General features: G+C 40.1%; 1 protein-coding gene across 1 annotated transcript in view; it reads right to left on the bottom strand.

Annotated features, from left to right (window-relative positions):
- TMEM255B (transmembrane protein 255B) overlaps positions 1–27,140 on the bottom strand; it is a 66,344-nt gene that overhangs the window by 22,886 nt on the left and 16,318 nt on the right. Inside the window, exon 5 of the mRNA XM_015637556.1 lies at positions 15,727–15,816. Coding sequence (XP_015493042.1) covers positions 15,727–15,816 — 90 coding nt within the window. The remainder of the gene's footprint in view (positions 1–15,726; positions 15,817–27,140) is intronic.

The following is a 27,140-nucleotide window of genomic DNA, read 5'->3' as shown; positions in this document are numbered from 1 at the left end:
GAGTGACAGATGGACAAGAGGCAAGGCTTTATGCCAATGAAGAGAGGGTTTGGTCCAAATATAGAGAGTTTCGGGAAAAAAAAGAAAGCTAATTGCTTTCTTTTAAGAGCATACAATAGAAACCCCACATTCTCTTTGATGGTGGGAGCATTGTTGTATGCTTTTTGTGTAAGAAAAGTATTATTTTAACAGTATCTTTGGTGGATTTGATAAAATGTCTGTGGGGAGGTTGAAAGGCTCTTAGCTGAGGTATGGAAAAAAGATTTTCTATGGCAGTTTCCTTTGAGAACAGATATATTTTGGATAACAGGGAAAATTCCATCTCTCTTATGTGTAAGCTGAAAACAGAGATATAGCTTAAACTGTATTGACTGAAATGTATGCCATACTTTACAAAACATGGCTAATATCTTATTGCAAAAATTATACACTGAGGGCTATTGTTTTTTTTTCAATTTCAGTATTTATTTAGTCTTAGCTTCCATAACTGCATCGAGAGAGGTGTAGATTAATCAGTGCCAGGGAATGTTCCCAGGGCTGAAACTTGAACATCAAACCCATTAAATTATTAGACTGTGCTGGTGATGGCTTTGGCCTGGGCAAACTATTACTCTTCCAAAATAATTTCTGGGCATGGTTTGTAAATTAGTATGGGCCAAGAACCATTCCCAGTAAGTAATTTGGACATTGCCATTTACATTCCAAGAGACTTTGAGAGTGGGGACGTGGGCTTCACCATGCCAGTTGGCCTGGGGAGCAAGAAACCATCCTGGTCACATGTGTAAGATGAATACAGATAAAACTGAGGAGTCCAAAACCAAAATAATGTTTTCAGTGTCTCATTAGCATCAAGTTTTAATTTTCTGTTTTCAGTTGTTTTCATCTACAGCAAAGCTAGCAATGAATAGGAGAGGGATAGCTGCCAAGATTTTTCAAGTTTAATCCTAAAAACAAACTGAAACATCACCCTTCGTTGCCAGTTCAGCTTTGTGCCAACAGCTGGGTGTTCTGGAGATTATAATTCCCTTCAAGATCACACTCTCTGCTAACTTTCTGAAAACAGGCATGCAAATATGAACAAAAAGAAGCTATCAGCAATTAGCTTTTATGCTCCTCAGGAGGGCTAGATGGAGCACAGGTATCTGTGTCTGTCCCACTCTGGCTGACAGCACATGGCACATGGGAGCACACAAACCTGAGAGCTTTCAGACCAAAGATAAAAGAAGCTCCTAAAAAAAGGGGCAAACATATTAGGAGCCTGGGAAAGCAGGCAGACTGGATCACTGTTTGGGGGCCCAAGCTAAAGTTGGTTGGATCCTACCCTGTACAAACAATGAGAGGAAATGCTACAGGTCTTTTGTAATTCCTGTCTCTCTCTGACCAAGGACTGTTTCCCCATCTTTTTCAACAGTATTCCAAATGAGAAGGGTTTCTCCCTTGAGGAAGAATGCTAGAAAATACTAGAGATTCACAGAAATGATTAATACAAAAATCTTTGAGCTTTTAACCATAAACAAATTAAATATGTCCATTTAAAAAACTTTTATGAACAGTTTCCATATTGGCTCTGGCCAGTTTTACTTTAGGAACTTCTGAGTCCAAGGCCAGTATAATCAATACTGCAGTGAGGGGGCGTCAGCTTTGAAGAACAAATAATTTTATATCTCAGTTTTCTCCCCAGCCTTGTGACTCCCACATACAGCACATGACCATACCCCTCTAGAATCAGAAATAAGGGTGGATTTTTTTGAAAAGTGTTTTGGGCTTTTACTCACTGGCAGATAAACCTGCAGTTCAGTTTTCAGTTTGTAATTTCTGAAGCAGAAATGGCTTTCAGAAAACAACTTAGGTTGCAGAATTTCACTGTTATGCAGAAAAAGAAGAAACAGTACCTCCTGAAATCTCCAAGTCCATATTTCCAATTCTTGAACCCACCTAGAAAACTAACTAATAAAAATAACAATTTTAAAATGGCTAGTTTCCTAAAGACCTGTATCTTCTCTTGTGTTGTTATAGAACCTTTAACTTCCTGGTAGTGCAACAGAATGACTTACTCATAATTCATGAGATATCAAATTTCTGTATACATACAGTAATATACACTTTGTTTTGTAAACTATTTGTTTACATATAGTTATTAACATAATATTCCTGATATGCCTCATTAAAATGTATTTCTGTAACTAATACCATTAGTATTAGTTACACCATACAATACATCATTATATTAGTAATACCATAGAAACCTCTCTATTTCAGACAGCAGCTGGACAGAGAGGAAGAGAGGGGTCACTGCTCACTGTGTGCCAGGAGCCTTTGGGCAGGACAGATCATGTGCTCCCACAGGAAATGTTGTGTCCTTGGACAGGCCAGTGTCTTGCACTGCCCACCACCACCTTGGGGCTCAGTGGGCTTCTCTTCTCCCCTTTTAATATCTGGGACAGCTCATATGGGAGTGCCAGGCATCAACTCCTGCCCTTTGCCAGGATGTGCTCTTTCAGTCAGTGCCAGGGATTCTAAAGAGGCTGCCATTGCATCTCCACCTCTCTTATTCAGAAAGAAATTCAACCCACATAATAAATTGCCTGTAAGCATTTGGCTGAAAGCTATTTGGAATGTTGTGGTTGCTATAAAACCTCAGGTTTAAAAACCACTGTGACCCTGAAAGGAAGTCCAGGTGCTAGAAAATAAAGTCATGGATATTATGGAGAGATGATTGAAAGATAGAAACTGTAAAACAAAAACAAACAATTTCTTTTTTATTTAAAATTAAGTAAGTTGGGAAAGTACAATTATGATCAGAAAATTAAATGTACTACTGGATTTGGCAGTGTTAAGTTTATGTTGAAGTTGATCATCTTAAAGGTCTTTTCCAGCCTAAATAATTTTACCATTCTACAATAATCCCTTCCTATTTCACCTTTTGACCATGCACCAAGACAGTCTTTTCTAGAATTATTAACAAGTTTCATTTCATAGCCACCAAGGTCATAATCAGCATTTGAATCCAAATGTGTCAGTTCAGTTTCACTTCATCAAGTGGGCCTCCAGGCCTTTCCATTCCTGCATTTCAGCCTTTTTCCTCCTCTGTGATACTAGTGGTGGTTTCTACTTTTCCTGATGTCTTGTCCTCTTGACAGCATCACCTTCACTACTGACATGGAAAGTCCTAGGCTGTCAGGGTGTGCATAGCACATGCTGTGTGGGATTTGGAAGGGTGTGTGCTAAAAAAGAAGCGGGCCATTTCTGAGCTCCCACAGTCCTGTGAGAGTGCTGCAGCCCAGCCCCAAGGTCACGATCCTGCCAAGGGCTGCAATGGGCCAGACTGTCAGGAATAGAATGTTTTCAAGTTTTTTGCTATTTTTTTTCAAAATATATCTAATAATTAGGAAAGTATATTTTGAAACTTTAAACTGTAGAATTAGGTTTCCAAGTTACCTAAAGTGCAGACATGGCTAGTGTGCTTTAATTCAGTTTCTACACGTACTGCCCTTGCCTTAGGAGTCAAGCATTCCCAAATGTACAGTTGATCAAACCCCTCAAAGCGAAGCAGAGACATACATGCTTCTGTCCATGCCATCCTGCTACTGTAACTACAGCACATTAGTGATCCCCTGGTGCAAATAATACATTCCCAGTGTTGTTTAAGCACTTCAGAGGCAGCCGCCACCGTATCTGGTTACATTCTTTGGGTGAGGTCATGCCATGACAGCAATTCCACTGCAGATTCTGTATAGCACTTACCCTTTCGTGAGCTTCTACGTCTGCCTGGCATGAACTTAAGAGCTAATCTTCTTCCAAAAATGCTGCACTCCAGCCTAGGGACCCTGCCTATTTTGTCTGCTATGCTGAAACAACCCAACTTCAATGCTGAAAATAGGAAAAGCAGCTGGTGGGGCTTAAAACTTAACTCTCACAAACCAGATTTACTTCACATTGTGCTTTCCAGGGGCTCTTCTTAGGATTTCTATTTTATGTGAAAGACTGGATCCTACAGAATCCTCTTCTCTTAATACTTGGTAGCAGTAGATAATCATTTCAGGTCTTTCAAACTAGTAAATATTCAGAATACCTGTACACTGTCATGGCTGAAAAACACACATATGTAGTTCTGTCTCACTTTATATTTCCTCACTGGTTTTTATGTAAATACTTTGCAGTGGTAGCCTTAGTGTTACCCTTCTTTATTTTGGTGAAGATTGTGTTCTTGTAGTGCTGCTACAGTCAAATGGAAAAGCTCCAGATGCTGGAGCTGCCCCATTGTGGGACAGTGGGCACAGACAGAATACTTCCTGATGAGGACTGACAGGTCAGTTCTCGGAGGGATACAGATCTATTAGGAGAGGTTAAGACCTCTTCATAGAGCTGATTTTTTCTCAGTGACTTTTGGCCACACTCTCAGCAGCACGAAGGAGGAAAGGCCCGTGAGCCCTCACAAGCGGATGGAGTGCAGCAGAACAGGCAAAAGAAAAGGGAGCTGACTCCAATCACATTCCTAAGGAGGTTCAGTGGCTGCAGCACCTTTAGCTGACACTCAGCTCAGGCTCAGGCTCAGGCTGGTGGTGGGAAGGAACGTGGCGTGTGCGGAGCTGCTGTGTGACACGGTGGCTGCCTGCTCTGGGGATAAGGCCACACAAGGCTCCAGAGAGGAACCCTGCTCCTCCCTTAGTACAGCAAATCCAAGCCTGGCTCAGGAATAGGTCTGCTTTTCTTTACTCGAGCCTTGCTAGCCAAGATCTCTCAGGATGAGACTATAGACCTTCCCATAATACCTGCAATAGCTACACTGTGTAGTTAAAAACTAGACTTACCACTGGCTTTTACACAAGTTTCTAATGATGAAATTAGCTGATACTATTCGAGGCTGTTATTTTAGTTATTGCTTGATGCAGTTAGGTATTTAATTGCTTATTATAGTTGATTAGTTGCATTGATTACATTACTTTGATTATAGGGTTTGTTACATGAACTGATTGCTCTGTCTTGATTGTAATGATGTTGTGCCGTGTGAGGAATTAACATTTCCACAAGAATTCAAGAACTGTTTATATTCTGTTTCTGGTAATGTAACTCAAATACATGGAAAACTGCTCTATCTCCTTCCTATTGCCTTAACTCTACCAGATTATGTAAGAAATCACTGAACCACAGAATATTCTGAGTTGGAACGGACCCTCAAGGATTTTCAATTCCAACTCTTAAGTGAATGGAATCATCCCACACAGGGATCAAGCCTGAATTATGAGCACCATGCCTTAACCAACTGCACTAATCTCATAAAAATCTCTAAGTATACTACTGCAAGAAATGTCATTTTGAAAGACATTAGTCTTTAGACATCTGAAACACTGAATATCCTGCTGACTGAAATGTGCAGGGGTTTAATTTATAATGCTCATTTGGATTTATTTTATAGCAAAGGGAAGGAAAAGAGGCTGCACTAAATACACCTAATTGAGCAATATATAAATATATTTAATATCTACATCTACAAATAAAATGCTGGAGGCTTAATTAACATTACAGTGTTGATTTTAATTTTCAGGGCATAGTACATATCCCTATTATAATTTAAGTGATGTAATAACAACTTTATGCATGACATTTTTATATTAGATATTGAGCAGAAAGTAGTTTATGCCCAGCAATTTGTCAACAAAACTCCCTATCATTCCTGTAACAGTAATTCCCTACTGACACACATGGGCCAGGCTGGCAGGCCTCATCCAAAAAGAGAGGAACGGCAGGACTAGGACCCAAAATGTAAAAGAGGAAAAAATCCACAAGAGAAACCTCAAGAGGAATGAAAAACATGAGTTTTAAAAGTAATATAGTCTAAACAATTAGTGAAATTTTTCATGAACGCCCAGACTGCTCAGATACAATTAGCTTTTCCCTACCTCCACTGGCTTGCTATTTTGACGCTCACATGCATTTCAGATCAGAAGTGTTGAAATACATGGTGTTCAGTGCTCCAGAGGAAAAATCATCACTGGATATACTGATGGCTGGGAATATGGAGAGAACTGCGCTGAGCCATATAAGAAAATTCTAGGCAGATCTGGTAAAAAAAGTTTCTTAAGTATGTTACCTTCTTGGAATTTATCATAAAAGACTAAATAAATATATTACAAGTATGAAGTTCCATAATCTAGCAGCAGTGATGCAACACATTTTAATAAACTCTTAGCAATATAATCTGTTAACAGATTAATAAATAATCATCAATCAAAACTTTGTTGAATACCTGGGAACATACTTTCCATGAACATTATATGCAACTGAACAATCATCCACCCACAGAAAGAGAAATTCCTGCTCCATTATATGATTATTTATACTAATCATGATTTCTTCTTAAAGGTAAAGCAAATAAAACCCTTTGCTAGGGCAAATTGCAGCATACTGAAACACCCTTAATTTTTACTCTAATAAAATTTAAGGATTTCAGATCCATGTGAATCAACAATGCCTTTTCCTTTTTTTTTTTTTCCTATGCCATTAGTTTCTGCACTGGGCAACTGAAAACAATGTCTTTTCTTTGAGAAGTGATGAAAAAATGATGAAGTATTTTTGCTGCAATCTGAAGTCTGCAGGTGGTTACTTTCTCTCCCTCTGTCTGTGTAGAAGCTTTGAATTTTTTTCATAGAAAAGAAATGTCTGTTGTTAGTCTAGAAACATTTCTGAGAATAGGAAACAATAAAGGAAATTATCTTCTGCTGGCAGCACATCAGAATGAAGTAGATTATGCTTTTCAGAACCGACTGCAAGCCCTTTGCCCCAGTCACACACCTTTCCAAGGATTAACTTGCTTTGTATGCTTTGCATAAATTCCATCATGGCCCATGCTCTGCAAAGCAACAAAGTAAAGATGGAAACAGATAATACAACTCCCCTGACACAAGCTGCTATTCTACATTGCTAAACAATTTCCACCATCTCTGCCACTCACCCAGTTTTTGGATGTATAGAAGTCACACAGATGCAGAAGCCAATAATCTATGTACAAATGCAGAAGACTATAATCTGTGGGAACTAGAATATCAGAGTAATTTTAAATTTGGATCAAATCCTTCTCACTTTCTCACATCTCATATTATTAAAATCAGTAAAATGTGTAGAATTTCCCTATCCTATTTCCTTATTTCTGGAGTTGATTTATGGTATAGTCAATGGAATTCATGCCTATCTAAGTACACTAGAAGCAAAGCTCAAAGAAAATAATTTAATTTTCAGAGCTAAATGAAATTTGGAATGCCAGATTGCTACTAAAAATTCTGCCCAGTTGTACACTGACATTGTGGTCGCTGTGCAACAGGATCATGCAACTAAATGGCAGTGGCGTTTAACCATTAGCTTTCAAATATTCAAATGCGTGGGTCATTCCCTCGACATTTCCCCACAGTACGAACTCCCAACTTAAAATACAAGAGTAGTCTTCCTCCCTCCTTGTTTCATGTAATTTTAGTAAGATGGTTTTACTGCATCTTCACAGAACTCTTCCCTCAAAGCTGCTTTGCTGCATTTTGAACGAGCAAAGCAATGACATTAATGAGAGATGTCAGTGTGGGCTGTTACATCTCGGAGAGGGAAGCCAATGGACCAGTGTTTGTGTCAGGGAGCCAGGGACCAACCCGTGGTTTTGTCAGCAGTGAAGGCATTTTTCCTGCACAGTGGGGCAGATGGGAAAGGAACATGGAACCTCTCTCTTCCCTTCTCATCAACAAGTGAATTCCTCCTTGGTATCCAAACAGTGTGTGTGGTGCCTAATGGTTTAGACATTTCTGTTTGATTGGCACAGTACCAGCCCTTTCCCCTCAGGAGAACAAGTCACAGCAGGAAAGGAAAAAAGAGATTTTAAAGAATTTGCAATTTGGCTAAACCTGAAAGGAATTTCAGGGATTTAAAAAATAAATAAATAAAAGCACTGTATAAACTGGGGGCTTTGTCCCTGCCAGTGTGAGAGGCTCTGCAAAAATCAAGGGGAAATCATAAGAGGCTCTCAAAAAAAAAAAAAAAAAAAAAAAAAAAAAAAAAAAAAAAAAAAGAGAAAAAAAGAAAAAAGTTGCCATTATTTTTTTTACTGCAAAATAACTGGCAACCAAAATAATTCATACTATCAGCTCCTCTGAGATGTCAGTATATTCAGGCTGTCTGGAGACAGAGGAATATCATACTGCAGTTTTGTGGGTACAAAAAACCCTGTATCTGTGTTCTAGACCAGAAAACATTAGCAAGATGGCAGTTTTGCTGACAAGTCCCTGGATGCATCCAATATATTAAATATATATGTACTTATTAAATATAAATATATATATATATTAATATATTGAATGTATTCATCACTGGGTTGTCTTGTACATTATATAGTATGTGAGGAATAGTGGTTTTAGTAGAGATACTATTTAAGTTATGCTCACGTTAAAGATTGCATGACCTCTGTTGATTTGAAGACTAGTGAACCTAGGTCAGAAATCTGGATAAATAGTTTCCAAGTGTTTTTAATCTATCACATCCTAAACATTTCCCAGCAGAGAACAGGTCCTTGCACCACACAGACAAGTTTTACAAGAGGTGAAAGAGTTTCTACCTGAGAGTAATAATAGTTTACAGGAGCCTTCCTTGAAGACCCTGCTCTAGAATGACCTCCTGAGTAACAAAGGCTAAATCATTTCATCCCAAGACATATACTTCAGTTCATAACCTCTGGATATGCTTCATAAGATTACACAAAAATATTTCAGTGATGGAGAATTATCCTTAACCTTGACAAAGCTGCTTCCATAATTCATTATTTTCAAAACCATGTCTGTTCCATGGTTTGAATCTCTTTAGCATTGACTTCAACTCACTACATTTCTTTTGTTTTTGTGAGAGACTAAAAGTCCTCTGCTATCAGATAATTTTTGACTACACAGATACCTTAGAAAGACCATGATCAATTTACCTGTCAACCTTTTCTATGTTAAATGAAATAAATCAAACTTCTGTGCACTTTTTCTAAAAGTTACCACTTCAGACTTCAGATTTTTCTTCTCCAAACTCTTTCCAAGTCAATAAGGTTTTGGCAAAGCACCAAGAAATACCAGAGCTGGAATCAGTAATCTAACACTGGTCCCACAGGCTATTACTATATTGCCAAATAAAAGCCAGAGCACAAACTCCACACTTTGCTCACACCAACACAGCTTAGCATTATGTGTGTAGTTCACATCTGTTTTCAAAATAGCTTGTGGAGGTGGTCTGAAACTCTTCTGTAACGTCAGTACCTTTTCTTCTACTAGATTTCCTTCTGGCTTCTGTTGTGAGGCTTTTGACTTATGTACCTCTGACTAATTTACCTTTCATAGGACTGGGCACTCCCAAGCCGTAATGTGCTTCTCAGGGAAAATATATATGAGTAACAAGAACAAAAATGATAGTAACTCAGGCTCTAAGTTTTCAGGCCCTCCAGGAAAACTCTTTTTAAAAGTATTTTCCCTTTGATTTACAATACAGTCAACTGCATTTGAATGTGTGAATGGGGTTGTCTTGCAGTACAAAAGAGAAATCTTGGCAGATGGGCTTAAGCTGTTTGCAAGAATCCTCCTTTGCTCCAACCCTTGAACTAAATTCCTAAAAAATAATTAATCACACACTGTAAATGACTGGTACTGCAGGAATGCAATCTGTGCTTCCCATTTTAGTGTTGGATGCAAGGTCTAATACTAGAATTAATACTGTGGGATAGTTCACCATTGGCATCAAAATGTACTGGTTGCAAACTTAAGCACTCTGTATTTAGGAAGTTCAGCAATGAACCAATTTTACCTTGGTGGACCATCAGCATAAAAATCACTACTGAACCAGTGCTAGTGTTCAGTTATAAATGTTTAGTACTCACTCTGATAAAAAAAAAAGAAAAAAAGAAAAATACAACTGCAAAACCTTTCACAGAATCACAGAATAGTTTGGGTTGGAAGAGACCTTTAAAGCACATCTAATAGCAATGGACATCTTCAGCTAGACGAGGCTGCTCAGAATCCTGTCCAAACTGACCTTGAATGTTTCCAGGAATGGGACACCTACCACCTCTCTGGGCAATATGTTTCAGTGTTTTACCATCCTCATTGTAAAAAACTTCTACCTTATATCTAATCTAAATCAACCTTCTTTTAGTTTAAAACCATGATCCCTTGTCCTATCAAAACAGGCCCTGCTAAAACTTTTATCTCTATCTTTCTTACAGGCCCCTTTAGGAACTGGATGGTCCCAGTCTGGTTTCCATGGAGCCTTCACCTCTCCAGGCTATACAACCACAGCTATTTCAGCCTATCTTCATAGGAATGGTGCTCCCTTTCTCTGATCATCTTTGCGGCCCTTCTCTGGACTTGATCCAAGGGATCCATGTCCTTTCTCTGCAGATGAGGACTCCAGAGCTGGATGCTGCACTCCAGACGGGGTCTCACCAAAGCAGAGCAGAGGGGCAGATCACCTCCCCTGACCCGCTGGACACACCACTTTTGATGCCTTTTTTGGTATGTGCTATGCCACGCAATTATATTAATGAGTCATACAGGATGGAAATAGAATTTAAAGTAATTAGGTATAATTTTGTCTCATGTAGCAACATGGAGAACATAAAATGTATTTAGTGTTGTTCTCCAGAGAATCCACCTAACTTAATTCCAGGGAGAAATTATTCTTTGAGTTGTGTTTTCTACCACCAGTTGTCAAGGTAACAACTTTGTTAGATATAGAATACAACTATTTGTTCTCTTCTTCAATGGGAAAGACAACAGGCTTGCTCAGAACATTTTCAAATGGCTTTTTAGAGCATCTGGCCTGTAGCATGCAAGACGGGCCTGTGTTACACGCCATGGGCATATGAAGTCACCCTGCAGTAAAATGCAGCAGTGGCCAGCAACATTGCCAGTCACCCCTGCCACTGTCCTTGCCTGAGTGTCTGTACCCTGCATGAGAAGCTCCAAAGATGGGAAGGGGATTGACATCCTTGGCCACTGCATGTGCAACCTCTGTATGCTGCTGCTGGCTCCTGAGGACACATGTGTGGTAGCCAGGCAGATCCGTTGGTCCAGCCTGGGATGCCATGACCTTCCCAGAGAGAGGTCTCCCGAGAGACAGCTTTCTAGGGATCTCAGGCCATCCTCTGGCCACTGGGTAACCTCAGCAAGGTGCAGCCTGTGGCTGCAAGTGATGATCTCAGTAATTCCAGCTCAGTGATTTCAGCTCTGCTTGCGAGGTTATCCCAGGCCAACACAGAGAGGAGTGTTGTATGGTGATTTTAGCCTTTCTTGTCCAGCAGCTCTGCAAAGGGTGGCCAGGAACAACGGCTCCCCTCTGAACTGGCCAGAGGATGGGGTCTTTATGGGGAAAAGCAAGGGTGGTACCAAGGGGGAAAAACCAATGGGTTACAAAGAAGTAACACAGGCATCAAGGCATGGTGGGATAGCTGGAGCCCTCACCATGACAAGGAGGATTGTCCCATCTAAGAGGTATCTCTGCAGGAGAGGGTTGAGATAAGCTTATCACAGCCCATTCAAGGGACACCCCTCCAGAGGAAAGCTGTGGCAAGCTTCTCTGCCTCCACACACATGCAGCACCAGCATCCTCTGCCTCAGGCCTCAGGAGCCCACAGGTCTCTGCTGGGCAGGGGTCTCTGTGTCTCTGCCAGGGAACCCTTCTTAACATGGAAATCAGCAGATCTTCATCACATAGAACGTGTCTATAATATAGCTATTTGTTCACTGGGCTGAGGCTGCCAGCTTTGCATTACTTAATACAGCAGCTTTGGAGTTCTAGCAACCAGAGCTCAATTTGCATGAGCATCCCCCAGATCAAAGACTCCATTTTCCCATTGCCTTGTCTCTGTGACTCACAGAAGGTGAATTTACATAATGCCTATCTTATTAAACAGTATCTTGCGTTAACATATATAAAGAGAAAGCAAATATCTCAAGTTTAATTTCTAAACTACCAAATCAGTAGGTAATTACCCAGCTGATATACTTCAGCAGTCCACAAGCTGCACTTAAACTGTATGGGTGAAGATCTGAATCTAGGAGTGTTTCAGTATCCTCTAGTTCAGCTAGGTTCGTTCTCAGGTTCATTTTAGGGCTTAGCACCTGATGATATATTCTACTATAATTAATTCCTTAAGCCATCGCTATCATGAGGAAGAAACTAGGTCAGTTTAAAATTAAATTAAATCAATGTTACACAGAAGTGGCTTTGCAGAAGAGCAGAGGAACAACTTAACACTGCTTGGTTTGGTGTGCATTTTAGATCTCACAACGGACAAGCAACTCTGCCTTCCACAGCATCCAGCTTTTCCTTCACAGAATCACAGAATAAACCTGATTGGAAAAGGCAATTTCCTCACTTCATACCTGGATTTCTTGCTGCTGGCTGTTTTAGGTTCTTCCTGGAGCACAACTGCAAAGCTAAAGATCATGTGGTAATGGTCAAGGCAGTCATGAATAGGTCATAGCTACTGTAGAGAATGAGTATCTGTGGTGAGAGAAGGTTGTTGAATGATCTCCAATAGAAAAACTGGATTATTCTCATCCACTAAATAACAAAATGTCTCGAGCAAACACACAAATGCACATAAACTCCTTTAATTACTGTATTTTTCTGAAATAACATCGCTGCACTTTAATTTCAACTTTGATTTATTTCACTTGATTCCAGTTTAGTTGTTGTTTTCTTTAAGGTGAATTATATCTGCATTATTTTTTAAATAAGCTACTGCTATTTTAAATCAATTATTTTTAATCAGTGGTTTTATTTTTATAAATGGTGTCCAGATCCAGATCCATAGCTTTCCATAAAGCAAAGTAAGTCTTAAATAATTTAAGTATCTCTTTTCTGAAATACATCCATTTCCTGGGAGAATTTTTGTCAATTTCATGCCTTTTTGGGAAGGAAATAAACCAGAGAAAAGTATTTTATTATTCCATCCACAGTTTTATAAGAGCAGGAGAAAATGCGCAACAATAATAGCCTCCATTCCACTGCAGGCACATACTAAGAAAAATCTGTAATTATGTGATTTGTCCTCTTCACATCCTTCCCAACTCAAATGAAGCTAAAAACAAAATGAAAAAAGGAGACACATTTCTTATTCTGAGTTGTTGTGAAAGATGTTGTATTTGTAGTCAGTCTGAAGACTGCTTGTCTTCAGCTACCATTTTTCACAAAAAATTTATGGATTTAGTGTAGACTAGGTACCCACTCTGACATGGCAGGAGTTTGTCCTTTCCCTGGCTGGAGGACAGTTTAGTCCAACTCTTAAGTAGTTTTGGCCAAAGGCAGGGGACAAAAAGGGCACAACCCAGGTCTGAAAAAGGCTGGTACTGCCTGTAGGGAGTGGACTGGGCGTGGTGTTGCTGCTCTTCCTGAAGGAAATGAGCTGGGATGCAAAAAGGATGTAACACAGTGGCAGTGACACCATAGTCTGCATGGCACGTGTTCTTTTGATAAGGCCCCACCATTACTGTAAATTAAATTGGGATCTCACTTCTGCTATCATCCCTACAGACTTTCTGAAGTGTTTCTGAAGTTAGTCAGAGAAACTTGGTGATGTACACCTTTAATTCACCTGATCCTATCAAGTTCCTTATTAGACAGAGGAGAATGAGTTGCAGTGGGTGTGATCATGCTGAGGTGCAAATTAGCTTTCCAACAAATGGTGCTACTAAGTATTTCTTTGCTCTGTAACAGGTGAAGGAGACAGCAAGATACAGATGTGACAAACAGAACTAGGCCCAGATGTAAACAACTGGTCGTGGATTGCCATGAGGCCTGTCGTGAGGGGTCTGAAGCAGGATCACATTCTTGGGTTGTACATCTCCAGCACTCTGGGGAATGGCTGGATGGTGACCAGCCCCTTCCAGCCCTGCACAGGGCATGCAGTCATATCCAGTCACTGACTTAACCAGACACAGAACTGCACCCCAGATTGGAAGATGTTCTTTCCTTGGGTCACTGCAATGACTTTGTGCCTTGGTGTTCTCCTAGTGAAAGCACCTAGAAAGGTGTGAGGAGCGATGCCTGTGTCTGTGCTTGAGACTGAGCACACACTGTCCCCTGACACAGAACCTGGCCTCAGAGAAGCTGTGTCTACCCCAGCAGTGGGGGGCTGTGGCTGCACAGCTGCACTGCAATTACAGGGTGTAAGGCTGTACAAGTGCCATCTGAACATTTCCTAATGATCACTTTAAAGCAGGACAGAAATAAGTTGGGTTCCTGGAAAATTACGGAATCACAGAATCATCAAGGTTGTAAGAGACCTTCAGGATCATCCAGTCCAACCATCAACCCTAAATCACCTCTACACCATACTCTAAGTGACACACCCAGATGCCTCTTGAGCACTTCCAGAAAGGATGATTCCACCACTTCCTGGGCAACTTTCTCCAATGCTTAACCACTCTCTCAGTACCCAATCTGAACCTCCCCTGGTGCAGCCTAAGGATATTTCTTCTCAAACTTTCATCTGGGACATAGCAGAAGAGATTGACCTTCACCTCACTATAATCTCCTTGCAGCTAAATAACCTCGGCTTGTCCAGACTAAACAACTCCTGTTCCCTCAGCTGCTTCAGGACAGATCCAAAAATTCAATGAGAGGCAGTGGTTTTCCAGGTCACAACCACTGAATTTTCTGGAGTAAGGAACCTAAATAGGAATTTGCTCCTCTCCTCTGTTAAGCAGCTCCCATGGAAAGGTTTTCTGGGCCTACACTAATCAGGGACAGTTAAACCAGGTGTCATCCAGACCAACTACAGGGTAAATCCAAGGAAAAAACAGACAACTTTGGCATACTGCAGGGTCTGTATAGCACAAAACATGAGTACAATCTAGAGCATTTATCCATGCCCACATTGCACACCTCTGTTTTTTATACCAATAGATGTGTTTTGTCTTGTGCAATGCACATGAGGCTCTTAGACCCACATTTGGTTTAATGCCCTCTTCAGTAACAGTAAAATATAAATCAGTTTATAGCTTTATACTCCAAGTGATCTAAAGCCTAATTCTTCTGAGGTATTTGCTAACTGAAATTCAAGTAGGGTCTCACTGATGCCAGTGGAGTTATGCTACCACTCAGTGAACATAAGCAGAAAGATGAGTAGGCCCATGGTATTTCACAGCAGAGAGAGGCTTGTATACCGTCCCACTCGCCATATTATTTAGCATACTACATCTGACCTCTATTGTCTGTTAACACATATGACTACTTATTTCTTGATAATTTTGGAAATCAAAGCTCAATTAAAAGCTAGGGTTTAGACTATTTTTTAGGTATTCTTTTAGATTATTTATATACTATTTAGGTATTATTTTAGACTATTTTTAGGTATTCTATCACAAAAGATAGAACAGCAAACACATTTCTAACATATAAACTAGCACATTCAAATCCCATCAGATCTTCTGATGCTCCTCACTGGGTGCATTCCAAATCCTTACTGTGCCTACAAAGACTATGTGCAATAGGAAACAAATGGTAGTGGTTGAAATGTCTTCCTTTTCTAAGCAGATATACCTTCCAGCATGCGTTTCCTGACATCATTTTATATCACCTTTCTATTTGGAATCTCCACCAAAAACTATCAAAAAACCTTAATATACTGCTAAACATAAACAAAAGGAAAATATTTTCCTGCTAGAAATGACATAAATAATCAAAACTGAAAGATGACAAAATCACTGTACTTACTATGTGTCGTGCTGCAAACACTCCATCAACGATTGCACAGCAGAAGGCTGCTACAACGCCAAAGCTGATAAACACAATGGAGGCCACCAACTGAGAAGAGAAAAACAGACTGAGCAATCTTTTCATTATAATTCTTTAAGTAAAGCAATTATACTAGTTTTTCTAGTATTCTGAAATGATGGTTCCCGCTGCTGTAATTCACTTTAGATCAGTGTGTCAGGATGACAATCATAGATTTGTAAAAAGGCAGAAATTTTTGATGCTGAGTTGACAGACCATCAAGCCTACTAGAAAAGTTTAAACCTTTCAAGAGAAAATTAGGTCAGCTGCAAGAGTTAAATTCAATGCTGATTTCTTCCAAATCAATTTACTTAATAAAACAGCAGTGCTTCTATAAGGACATGGCAAAAAGTCATGTTCCCTTTGGCTCACATAAATCTTTAGAGCTTTACTACGTGGTAGTATTTCACATCAATAGATAAAAACATCTGTAGTAAGTTAATAACTAGCCTGTGAACAATCAGAAATATTTTATCATCCCAAATAGCTTATGGCACAACTAAATCAGAGATTCAGAGGACTGCTACATGCAGAACAACAGGGGTGTGCTGCCTTGGCCCTGCCCTTGTTGAGGTTTCCAGATAGCCCCTCAGTCTCAGAGTGGGCAGAGCAGAGCACAGCAGAGCCCAGTGAGCGTCCCAGCTGCAGCACAGACAGCACAATGTCTTCATCAACCTACCAGCCATAGCTTCTGACCTCGTTCCACCTCCCAAACTGCTTCATTCATTAAGCACTATTGATTCTCTCTGAACAGGACTGCGGATGGTGCAGGGCTGGAGCACAGCTCTGGCACAAGCAGAGCTGGTATGAAGGGCTTGGGGGAAAAGGCTGTGCAGGCTGGGCATGCTGAGCCCCCTGCTTGCTGTGCTGCAGCTCTGACAGCAGCTACAGGGCTAGAACAGCCCCAGAAACCTTCAGCTTCTTGCCCAACTCACTCTGGAGAGAGCAACAGGACTTGGAAAGAATATGGAATTCCTCTCCACCAGTGTGCTGTTGGCACACACTTCTGAGATGATGCTGGCTCCTGCTGAGGTCACATCTGAAGGGTCCAGTGCTGTGAGCCAGGTGAGATGAAGCCCTGAAAGACCAACTGTACACTTGGCAAGGTGTTCCCCGGGGTTTGTTACCCCCAGTGCCATCAGATAAGGGAGAGATGCTGACAGTCCCTCCTCTCCCTGCTTAGAGGATTTGGTGATGTTGAAGACCCAGCACCCTGAGTTTGAAGGAGTGGGTTCCTGCAGGGTATAAGGTGAAGCTAACCTGCATTCTCTGCAGGCTATGTTTTTCAAAGTAATGTAATGCATACTTCTCATATCTCTGGCATTTCTCAGGCATAGTCACAGGAAGAACCCTTTGAAACACCCTTATGACAGGTTGATTTTACTTTACAAGAGTATTAAGTTATAGTTAATAACAACAAGACATTAAAAAATTTTCTTGAAAACTGTCAGAACAGCATTCTTTTATTGATAGAGCACATGGAAAAGGGATTCAGTTAAGAATGTGGAACTTTTTTGTTACTTACCAACATTTACTCATTAAATGCTCCTTCACAAGATGTATTACTGAAATGTCCAGGAACAGATTACCAAAATTATAACCATACAGCTCATAAATAATTTTGCCTATACAAAATCTGCATTACCTACATGCCATTTTCACAAATTTGTAGGGCATGGTTGACTCACTTGAAAAATGGACTCTTTATCTTGTGTTAAGAACAGTACAATGTTAATAGTGCTTCCAGGGGATGCAGCATTGGTGATTTTCTCAAATATATTGGGCAAATAAGAAGCTACAACCATATAAGCTTATAGCTTGGATGCACAAGTCAATGCAATATCACCCACTTGGAGATAAGAGCTCTTGGAGAATTGGCAAAAAGTACAACTTAAAAGCAGAAGAATCACAATGCTGACACACTCCTTTAATCCCCCCTTAGCTCATGTCTCATGCAATCAGAGGTGAGCCAGCACTGCCACAGGAATTGCTGTGGAATTGGAATCCTCAGCATGGGGAGAAAAGGGGCACACAAATGTGGCTAAGATTGATGGTGCTGGCTGATCTTGGGAACCTGCTGCATTCCCCCTGCAGCCAGCTCCATCTTGCTGAAACCCTAGGAAAACCCTGTTAGCTGCATCACCCTTCAACCTCTGCTGTCCTGTGGCTCTCCAGTGTGTGGAAGGTCAAGTCTCATGAATCTGGTTGTCTAAATATCTTGGCATGCAATTTATCAGATTGAGAAGGCTGTAGACTCCTATCACTGCAGAGGAGTGGGCTGTGCTGCCCTGTGGCAGCTGCATTTGCTACAGATCCTGATCTCTTTATTTGAAAAAGCAGCAGTGTTTAAAAGTTCTGATTAAGCCATTATTGTCTGATACCTCTATCTTGTTTTTCAAGTCATAACAGTCAATCAAATAATTAGTGGGCTAAGCCAGGTGTTTCCAAATTGCCTGAGCTCAAGATGAATTTACTGGAAGCTGACCTCAGGGTGGCTTTTCATTTCACACATGAACAATTTATTGATGATCTACAACCCCCAAACCAACATTTTCCACTCATTGAGATAGCTTAAATCACCTAATGAGTGTGCTGGCCTTTCAGTATCACCATATAGCCTTAGGAGACCAGGTATAAAGGTGCAGTAAATCACAGTATAGAAAGGAGCTACAGAGCTGGCTTTGCACTCCTCAGTCATGCCGGAGATCATCTACCCTTCCAAGGAGTTGTGTGCAAGTCAAAGGTTTACAGCCAGAGCCTGTTGTTCTTACTCATGACTATGAGCAACTACTTCAGTGAGCAGTCCCTTTAGAACCAATATAATTTCTTGACTGAAGTAATATTTATCATGATGCCAAATTGGGAGAACATGTCACTGAGAGCTTTTTGACTTAAATTGCCTTATATATATTTGAATGACAAAAGAAGCAATAATACAAGAGCACCACTAAAAAAAATTCCTTTAAATAAAATTAGAGATTTATATCCTCTCTCAAATCTCTCATTGCTTATTAAGAATGTAAGAAACATAAAAAACCAAGTACAAAATTAATTACTTCTGAGAATTGCCAAGACAACCAAATGAAGAGCTGCTGTAAATTCAAAAGCTAATTTTCCTGAGTAGTAGGTGATTGCTGGAGCAGTGAGTTCACAAACCTAGGACTGTCTAGAAAGAGAAGCAATGCAGTTCAATTAAAGATAGAGAATGTTTGCTGACAGGTAAAAGAAATAGCACTTAAAAAAAAAATACTAATCCATCACATCATCTTATCTCCATTTTCAACAGTTTTATGTTTTGTCAGGACAACTATTCATTATTTATAGCAATGTATTTGAACAGTTATTCAAGAAACAGTTCTGCTCTTGGTGTTCCACTGGTGTGAAGCCAGGCTTCTCTACAGCTGGTGCCATCAGAACACTTTTACTCCTTGTTCTTGTATAGAACACAATAATTTGATTATTTACATAAAACCAGATATTAAACACTGAAAACTGTACTGTGTACAAACTCAAAAGGTAGTTGTTCAAAAAAATAGCACGTGGAATGAGGGACTTTTGTACACAGTATTAACTGAAGAGCTGTAATCTATTTTCAGCTGTGTCACAGAACTATGAAAACACTCAAAAATGTAAAACTAGTAAAAGGCTGGACTGCTAAATTCTTGTACACGGACTTCTTTCAGAAAAGATATGCATTTTTTTCCTCAGAATTCACCTGTCTTGGACAAGCTCCTGTCCTTCAGCAGGCATACAGCACCACTGCCTGCACTGTCACCCTCCTGCACAAGCGAGACTAGTGAGGCAACAGGGGACACACAGTGGCCAGGGATGCTGGGCACAGACTCCTGTTCAGCTGCCAGAAGTGCACCTGGCACAGGGAGCTGGCAGCAAAGTCTCCCACAACAATTCCCATTTCTGGAGTTCAGAGCTGTCCAGAGACCAGACCCAAGAGGCAGTGTGACGAGGCCACCCCAGCCGCAGCCACGCTCTCATGCACACACTGCACACAGATCTGCACCTCAGGTCCCCAGGCATGCTGTGTGCTGAATCACACGCTGATGTTGCCACATCCCTGCTGTGTGACACACAGAGACCTGCAGCCAACACCTGCCAGCAGGCCCACAGAACACCACATTGCTCCTCAGCACGAGCACATGGTGCCTACAGGCTGGCACCTCTCTGGCTGTTTCCAGCATCCCTGTGCAGTATTCTGGGAGCTAGCTTGACTCTCAAGCCTGGCACATCCCTGGCTTCCTCATGACTCTGATTTAGCCTTTACCTATCCCCAACCAAAAAGCACAACTTCTCAGGAAATGACAATCACTTCTAGCTATGTGAGATGCCTCATTCTCTCGATTTAGACCAAGTAGATCTGAGACTGAAAAATGTGTGGATTTTTTGTTTTCAAAATCACCTCGGTACTGAATGCAAGTTAAATTGCACTACATTACTAACAGACTCATTTTGCTCATGCTTGTCTCCAAGCATGTGCTGTTCATCAAGTCTCTCAGGGATTCTTTTCCAGGCAGAGAAAGAATCAGAATTACCCCTACTGATGTAAATTGAGAACCACTGTCACTCAATATTTTTTGCTCTAGAAAGTTAAGTCTTTGCAAAAGGATAAAATGTTGTATTGCGTTGTGTTGTGTTATGTTATGTTATTATGAAAGTGTAAATGTTATGCCACAGGTTTGTAAAGTCCTTTTTTATTCCCACACGGATTCAAGTATTTGGAAAAGAAATGCATGGGGCAGTTGTTGCAGGCTGCGCCTAATATTACATTCCCTAAATTACAGTTTAATTTTATGGGCCTTTTTACTGGTTTGATTTCCCCATATCCCCAAGATCAGAATTATAGGCTTAAATAAATCTGCTGCACTTTTTTCCAGTGGGAAGGATTATGTAAGAATAGAAGTTTACGAAAACTCTTATCACAAATCCAAAACAGAGAATGATTTTTCAGCCTGGTGCAACCAGCGAGCTGGAACAACCAATCTCAGCCAGGAGCTCCATCTGTTACCATGGTACCTCAGTGGGTCTATAGATTAATAGTCCACAAAAATAAGACAATTAAATTTATTGCATTGCATTGTATTTCAGATGCTGCTGTCAACTAAGCACTGGCAGTCTTGTGAAATGGGCCTGTATATAAGTACTTAAATTGTGAGTTAATTTTCTCTAATTTGGAATGCCCTGTCCTGTGTGGCCCCTTCCCACACAACAGCCAATTCCTTTCCCTGTCCTTGGGACAGATGTTTTGCTGCAGTGATGAAAATGAAGCATAGGCAAGACTCTCTACAGTTTTCACAAATGAGTTAATTAGGAGGTCTCTCACTACACCAGGTAATATGCTCCACAATTTATGGCCTGACAACATATCCTTTCTACAGGCTGGTTCTTGAATAATGGTGTGGCTGTAATTGAGGCTCTGCTGGAGGGTTGTCACACCACAGGAGATGGGATTACATCATGTTTATTATTCATTAATGCCAACTCCAGTCATAGCTGTGCACTGGTTACAATGACAAGAATTCATAATGGTGAAAGACTTTCATGACTGCCCAAACTATGCATTACAGTTCCTAAAGGAACCCTACAAAAAGCTGGAGAGGGACTTTTCATAAGGGCATGTAGTGAGAGGACAAGGGGAAATGGTTTCAAATGAAAAGAGGGAAAATTTAGATTAGGTATTAGAAAGAAATTCCTTACTGTGAAGGTGGTGAGGCACTGGAATAGGTTGCCCAAAGAAACTGTGGATGTCACATCCCTGGAACTGTCCAAGGCCGGGTTGGATGGGGTTTGAGCAACTTGGCCTAGCAGAAGGTATCCCTGTCCATGACAGGGGAGTTGTTACTAGGTGATCTTCTCTTTAAGGTCTTTCCCAACCTAAACCATCCTGTGATTCTGTGTTGTCAGGTGTTTAGATTAAGTCTCTTCCTTAGATCAAATTACCATGTTAGAAAACTATGGCATTTTCACTGTTTAATTCAGCAAGCCCAGTCATATGTTGTTCAATATTATCAGCAAAACCAAAGATCTTTGATTCAGATTTCCTTCCCTCTCTCTGTTATTAACAGCACCTCAGGGCATAGACATGAGCCTATGTGATTGCCCAACTCAAAGGGCTTCTCCTCCAATCCTTTGTTTGGTTCCCTGCTGTTCAGCCCTTTCTCCTGCTCTCTGTCCCAAAGGCCTGCATTCCTTCATCTCAGCTCCTGTGCTTACCCAAACACACAGGAAATTCAGTGAAATTCACTCCATAGGCAGAAACTACTTATTCTCTCAAATGAGTTAAATCAGAAGACTGCAGAGGGAGATGAGCACTAGATTCAGTGCAAATGAGAAGGTGACACAATGGAGCCATGACAGAAGGGAAGGAGGCACAAGTGCTGACAGCAACTAATAGATTGTTTCACCTGTTCAATATAATTTACAGTCCTAGAGATTATCAAAGTAAAAGCTAGGTTTTAGCTGTAATGAATAAATCATAAGGACTGGGGTAATTCTGTTGTTTGTGGTCAAGGAGACATTTGTTTTACTGCCTGTGAAGAAGTCTGCTGTTTCCCAGTATCATGTCAGGGATAATTAGGAAAAATAGCAACATGAAAAGGCCAGTTGGTGTAACACAGGCAGGAGAGAAGTCCCATGAGAAATTTAAGCAACCTCACATGCATAAAAAGGTTGAATTAATTAGATAAACAAAGGGGAAAGAATACAGAAACCACATTAGAGGTATAAATTATTATGCCAAAGAGAAAAAACAAGATCAAAATCCACTTTCAAATCAAAGTAGCATTTTTTGTTTGGAAAATTTATTCTTTTTTCCTTGCCCCACATCCTGAAGGGCAAAACTGTAAAAGGCAGGATTTGCTACATCTTCTGTTACACCTTAGTGTAATTTTTATCGCATGTAGGCGTCAGTAAAAAAGTAGGTGCATTGCTTTCTCCTCTTCCAGTGGTATTGGTGCTCAGCTTTTGTAGATAATTCATCATTTAGGCTACACACGATGGCAGGGGACTGCAGAAGTATCCAAAGATGGAAAATGTCGTGGTGGAGGAGGTGCAGGAGGGTGACTTAGGGGTCCTGGCTCTTCCCCAGCCCAAGAAGGTTTACACAGCACAGTTGAATAAGAAAAGAAAGGGAGCACAGGTTCTGAGTCTGCTTACTGCAGCTCCTAAAGGCACACACAGACATCTCTAGGACAGGGACTATTTCCTTCCTGGTCAGATGAACAGACTGCTGGAGTTGCTGGGGACTTCCCTTGTGCCATTTGCTGTGACAGTTATGGGGATGGGGGAATTCAGCATCTGACCACACTGACACGTGTCCCATGACAGGAGGGCTCACACAGCCACCTTTGCTTGCTATTTCCCTTTAGGGCATGAAAACCCATAGTCCAAAACTCTCCCTAGAAAAGTAGCATGGAAACATCTTGCCTTAACATTGTACTGTCCAAATAAAACCTTGTGTGCTAACTAATAGTTCCCTGGTCTAGGTCTCTCTGCTGTTTTCACCCTCTAGAAATGTTGTCTTGAGCATTAATCTTTAACCTCTACCATTATATTTGCTTTACTCTTTCTGTAATTCATCTTATCTTTCTTTTCTAACTTGATAAAACATAGGAAAATACAGTTTCTGTGAAAAATTTTATATGAAATAAAGACAAAATTTCTTACATTTTTATCTTCAAGCAAAGAAAGATTGGTGGGAATTAAATCAATAGCCATTATGAAACATGAAACAAAATTACTGGGAAAGGTTACCTAATTAATACATTTTTTCCTTCTGTCATAATCTAATATCAGCTACAAAACCAGACACAGAATAGCTAGGAAATGCTTTCAAATTGTTTTACAAGCAAATCTTTACTAGAATGACCAATCTACAGAATAAAAAACCTATATCAAGCAGTTTCTGGGCACTTAAGACTTTGAAACTGGAGCCACCATTACATTGCAATCAGAGAATGAATATGATATATGTGTAAATGAACCCATATTAAATTCAAGATAATTCATTCATGATGAGTAAAATGCTTGTCTTGATTCAGTTAAAAATGCCACCACTGATGATGCACTATCAAGTCTCCTGGGATTTTGATAGAATCTGAGACTTCACTGGAGTCCAACAGATATTACTAAAACAATTTAAAAAAAAAAAAAAAAAGAGACTGAACTATACTTGCTCTACATTTTCTAAGACAAGAAACAGAAGGAAACAAAAAAAGTAATATTTTTCCTGGTGCAGGCTTAGCTTTATCATCAGTGCTCTTTTAAGCCTCCAGACCTAAGAACCTCAGATCATCCCAGTAACCATTACTGCAGTTTTCTTCTAGCAGCAGCACATCTCAGCTTTACTCAGCTCATTCAAACAGTGCTGCTGTGTTTTGTCCCAAGTCTGAATTGATCCAACCACTTGACTAGCTGACCTTCTCTTCTTCAAGGAGGTACACTGCATATGCTCTGCTCCACCTGTGCTTTTGCTCTTTTTAGAGAGTTGTTTTTTGTTGTTTTTTTTAAATAGCTGCTCTGCTTATCTTCCATCCCATTAAATTAGGTGCTGAGTGTATGATCAACCCCCTTCCCTCTGTTTCAGGCTCTTACTGTTACACAGGGCAGCACTGGGGCTTCTCAGGGCAGCTCAGTCTAGTGTGCTTTTCCAGATAGTGACACTCTCTGGCCACCTTTATACAGAAAAGAGAAAAAAAATCATCTAGATCTCACAGCTGGAGAAATGCTAATGGTTTTGGAAGTAGCTTAATCATGCCTTAGTCCAGCAGGCACTTCAACTGGTAAGAATTCCCCTTTGCAAACATCAATAAAAGCACTTAGATAAGAACAGTTAACAATTATTACACATTTAAGGACATCAAATTCAGTCCAGAAGAAAAAGCTAAATACAGAATTACAGGAAAGGGAATGAAATTGAAATAAATTTATACTCACTGATCAACAGTGCTGACATTATAGGAATTCAGCACATATTTCCCTTTAGAGATGTTCTTTTATTGCCTAAGCTGAAACAAGGTCATTTCATCACTCAAACAGCTGTTCAGAGTGATATGTGAACAATAAACCAAAAATACATAGCATATCATGTGTCATAAAAGTTTATGCTTCCTGGTAAAAAATTGTGGAATTTACATATATCGTGACTGTCAGAGCTGACTGTTTTAGGAGCAAGAACTGTTTTTACACCAGAGTCTCTGTTTTCACAAATCCTCTTTCCCTCTACAGTGACTTCATTGGTTTCTTAAGACACACACACACACACTCTTTATAGAAATGTATAAATTACAAATTTTCATGTAGTGAAATTCTACCTGCAGAGTCTGCAAGACTGTATCTGTCCACCATGGATGTTCAGCTATTTAAATTGCACTAATTCTTCAACAAGAGATTCAGAAACTCCCTGTCCTTTCCACAGGGTACACCCACCTCACCTTCTTCACCTTAAAGAACCAGAACTTGTATCAGATTCCTCTCTGAGACTTTCTATCCCATGTTGCTGCTTGCTAGGAAGAGTAATTGACATCTTTACTGTTCCCCAAACACATTTCATGGGTCATAAGGTTTACTTTTGTTCTCAACTGTGTAACAGAAACACTTTCATTACATAAACAGCACAAGAAAACAAACTGGCAGTTAAAAATTGCCTTATTATGCACTTAATCCTGTGTGCTGTTCCCAAGCAAGATCTGAAAGGAACCACATCCCAAAAGACTGCCACTTAATAAGATAGAGAACTTAAACTGGCTTTGTGGCTTGAGTCTCTGTCTCAAAAGAATGGTGACAGCCTTTAAAGACTGCAGTATTGAAAATAAGCTCTGGTGGTGGAAATTCACCATTCAATTTCATTCATATAGGTATGCATCTTCTTTTTGTTTCTATAGAATTTAAGCTTCCAGAAGCAAACTAAAGTAACTCTTGTTGCCAAGGAAGCACTCCAGATAGAAATGAAAAATTCTCTTTCAGAATTTCTCCCCTTTGTAACCAATATTCCATTTCTTTCTTCCAATGAGGTGAGGAACTGGAGGTGGATAAGACCTGGGACTGGTACCAGTGGACCAGCATGGGGCTGTGGGAGAGAAGGAACTACAGTGGTAGGCTGCAGGTGGAGGTACTTGGTGGCATCTCTCTAGCCATGTCAGACAGACAGAGCCCTGATGATGGAGCACAAGGATTGCTGCAGATCTGACTGTGCTTTCCATCACAGCTTTACCAGCTGAAATAACCTGACACACACGTCTATGAAGAGTGTAAAAAGCATTTGGCACAATAAAGAGAGAATATCAGTGGCACAGTGACATAGACTTCTATGTCATAATTATAGGTATTTTCCAGGACACGTCAGCTGTAAATACATACATGTGTGATCATATATTACAGGTTATATGGTTATAATGTCACAGTACATTTCTATATTATAATATTTATATATAAATAAATATTTGCATGTCTAGCTGATGAATCTTCACTGGTAAAATCTGAAAGCATACACCTGTAGACATGTAATATGAAATGCCAATCCATAAGGAACTAGAGCAGGGAAGAGCTGAAAGACCTCCCACACTTCCTTTGGTAATTCACACAGTGAAAGACTATTTTTGTCTTTGAGTCCTTGAACTTCAGAATTCTCAAACACTGCTGGGAAAATTATGCTATCTATGTTCAGGCATTTAACTCACTGACAACACTTAGATGATGGTTTCACACCATAGTGAGTTGATATAACAGATTATTCCTAGCAAGAGGGACAAATCTTGTTCCCTCCTTCCATGGATTCCTCTCTACCCATACCCATGCAGCCCCACCAGTTAAGTTTTGCTGTGCCTGATGCTCACTTGGCTGTGGCTGTTTTTACTCACTTAACCAGTGGAGAGTATTTTTAGCCAGGGCAGGGAAGAGGAGCAGAAGGAAGCAGCAAGATATAGGAAGAAGCAAAGGACGGAAGAGAAAAGAGCATTTTGTGTCAGTGAGTATTCACATTTATTATAAATTGGAAATCCTCACATTAAATGCACAAAGTCAAAGAACTGCCTGCAAAAAGAAATGCAAAGTATTTTACTTAGTCTTTATTTATGGACTATATAACACTAATAATAGCAAAATAAAATTTCTAATATTATACTATTAGAAACAACTTTCCCACTTATTTACATTTTACTTTCCCACAGAACTTCCTTCTTTTAATTTTACTTGTCTTCATTTTGGATGTTGCTTTCATACCTGCCGATATATCCCCTATTCTCCTCCTCTGCAGATGAAATAACTCAGCCTTCAAAATATCTCCTGTTCTTGTGGAATATTCTCCTGCATTACAGGGAATATCACAGATTTCCCAGACCTACCAT

This window comes from Parus major, chromosome 1 (assembly GCF_001522545.3).
Source record: "Parus major isolate Abel chromosome 1, Parus_major1.1, whole genome shotgun sequence".
NCBI classification, from domain to species: Eukaryota; Metazoa; Chordata; class Aves; order Passeriformes; family Paridae; genus Parus; species Parus major.
Note: the sequence above shows the minus strand (reverse complement) of the source record. Positions and strands in the feature narration are given on the sequence as shown.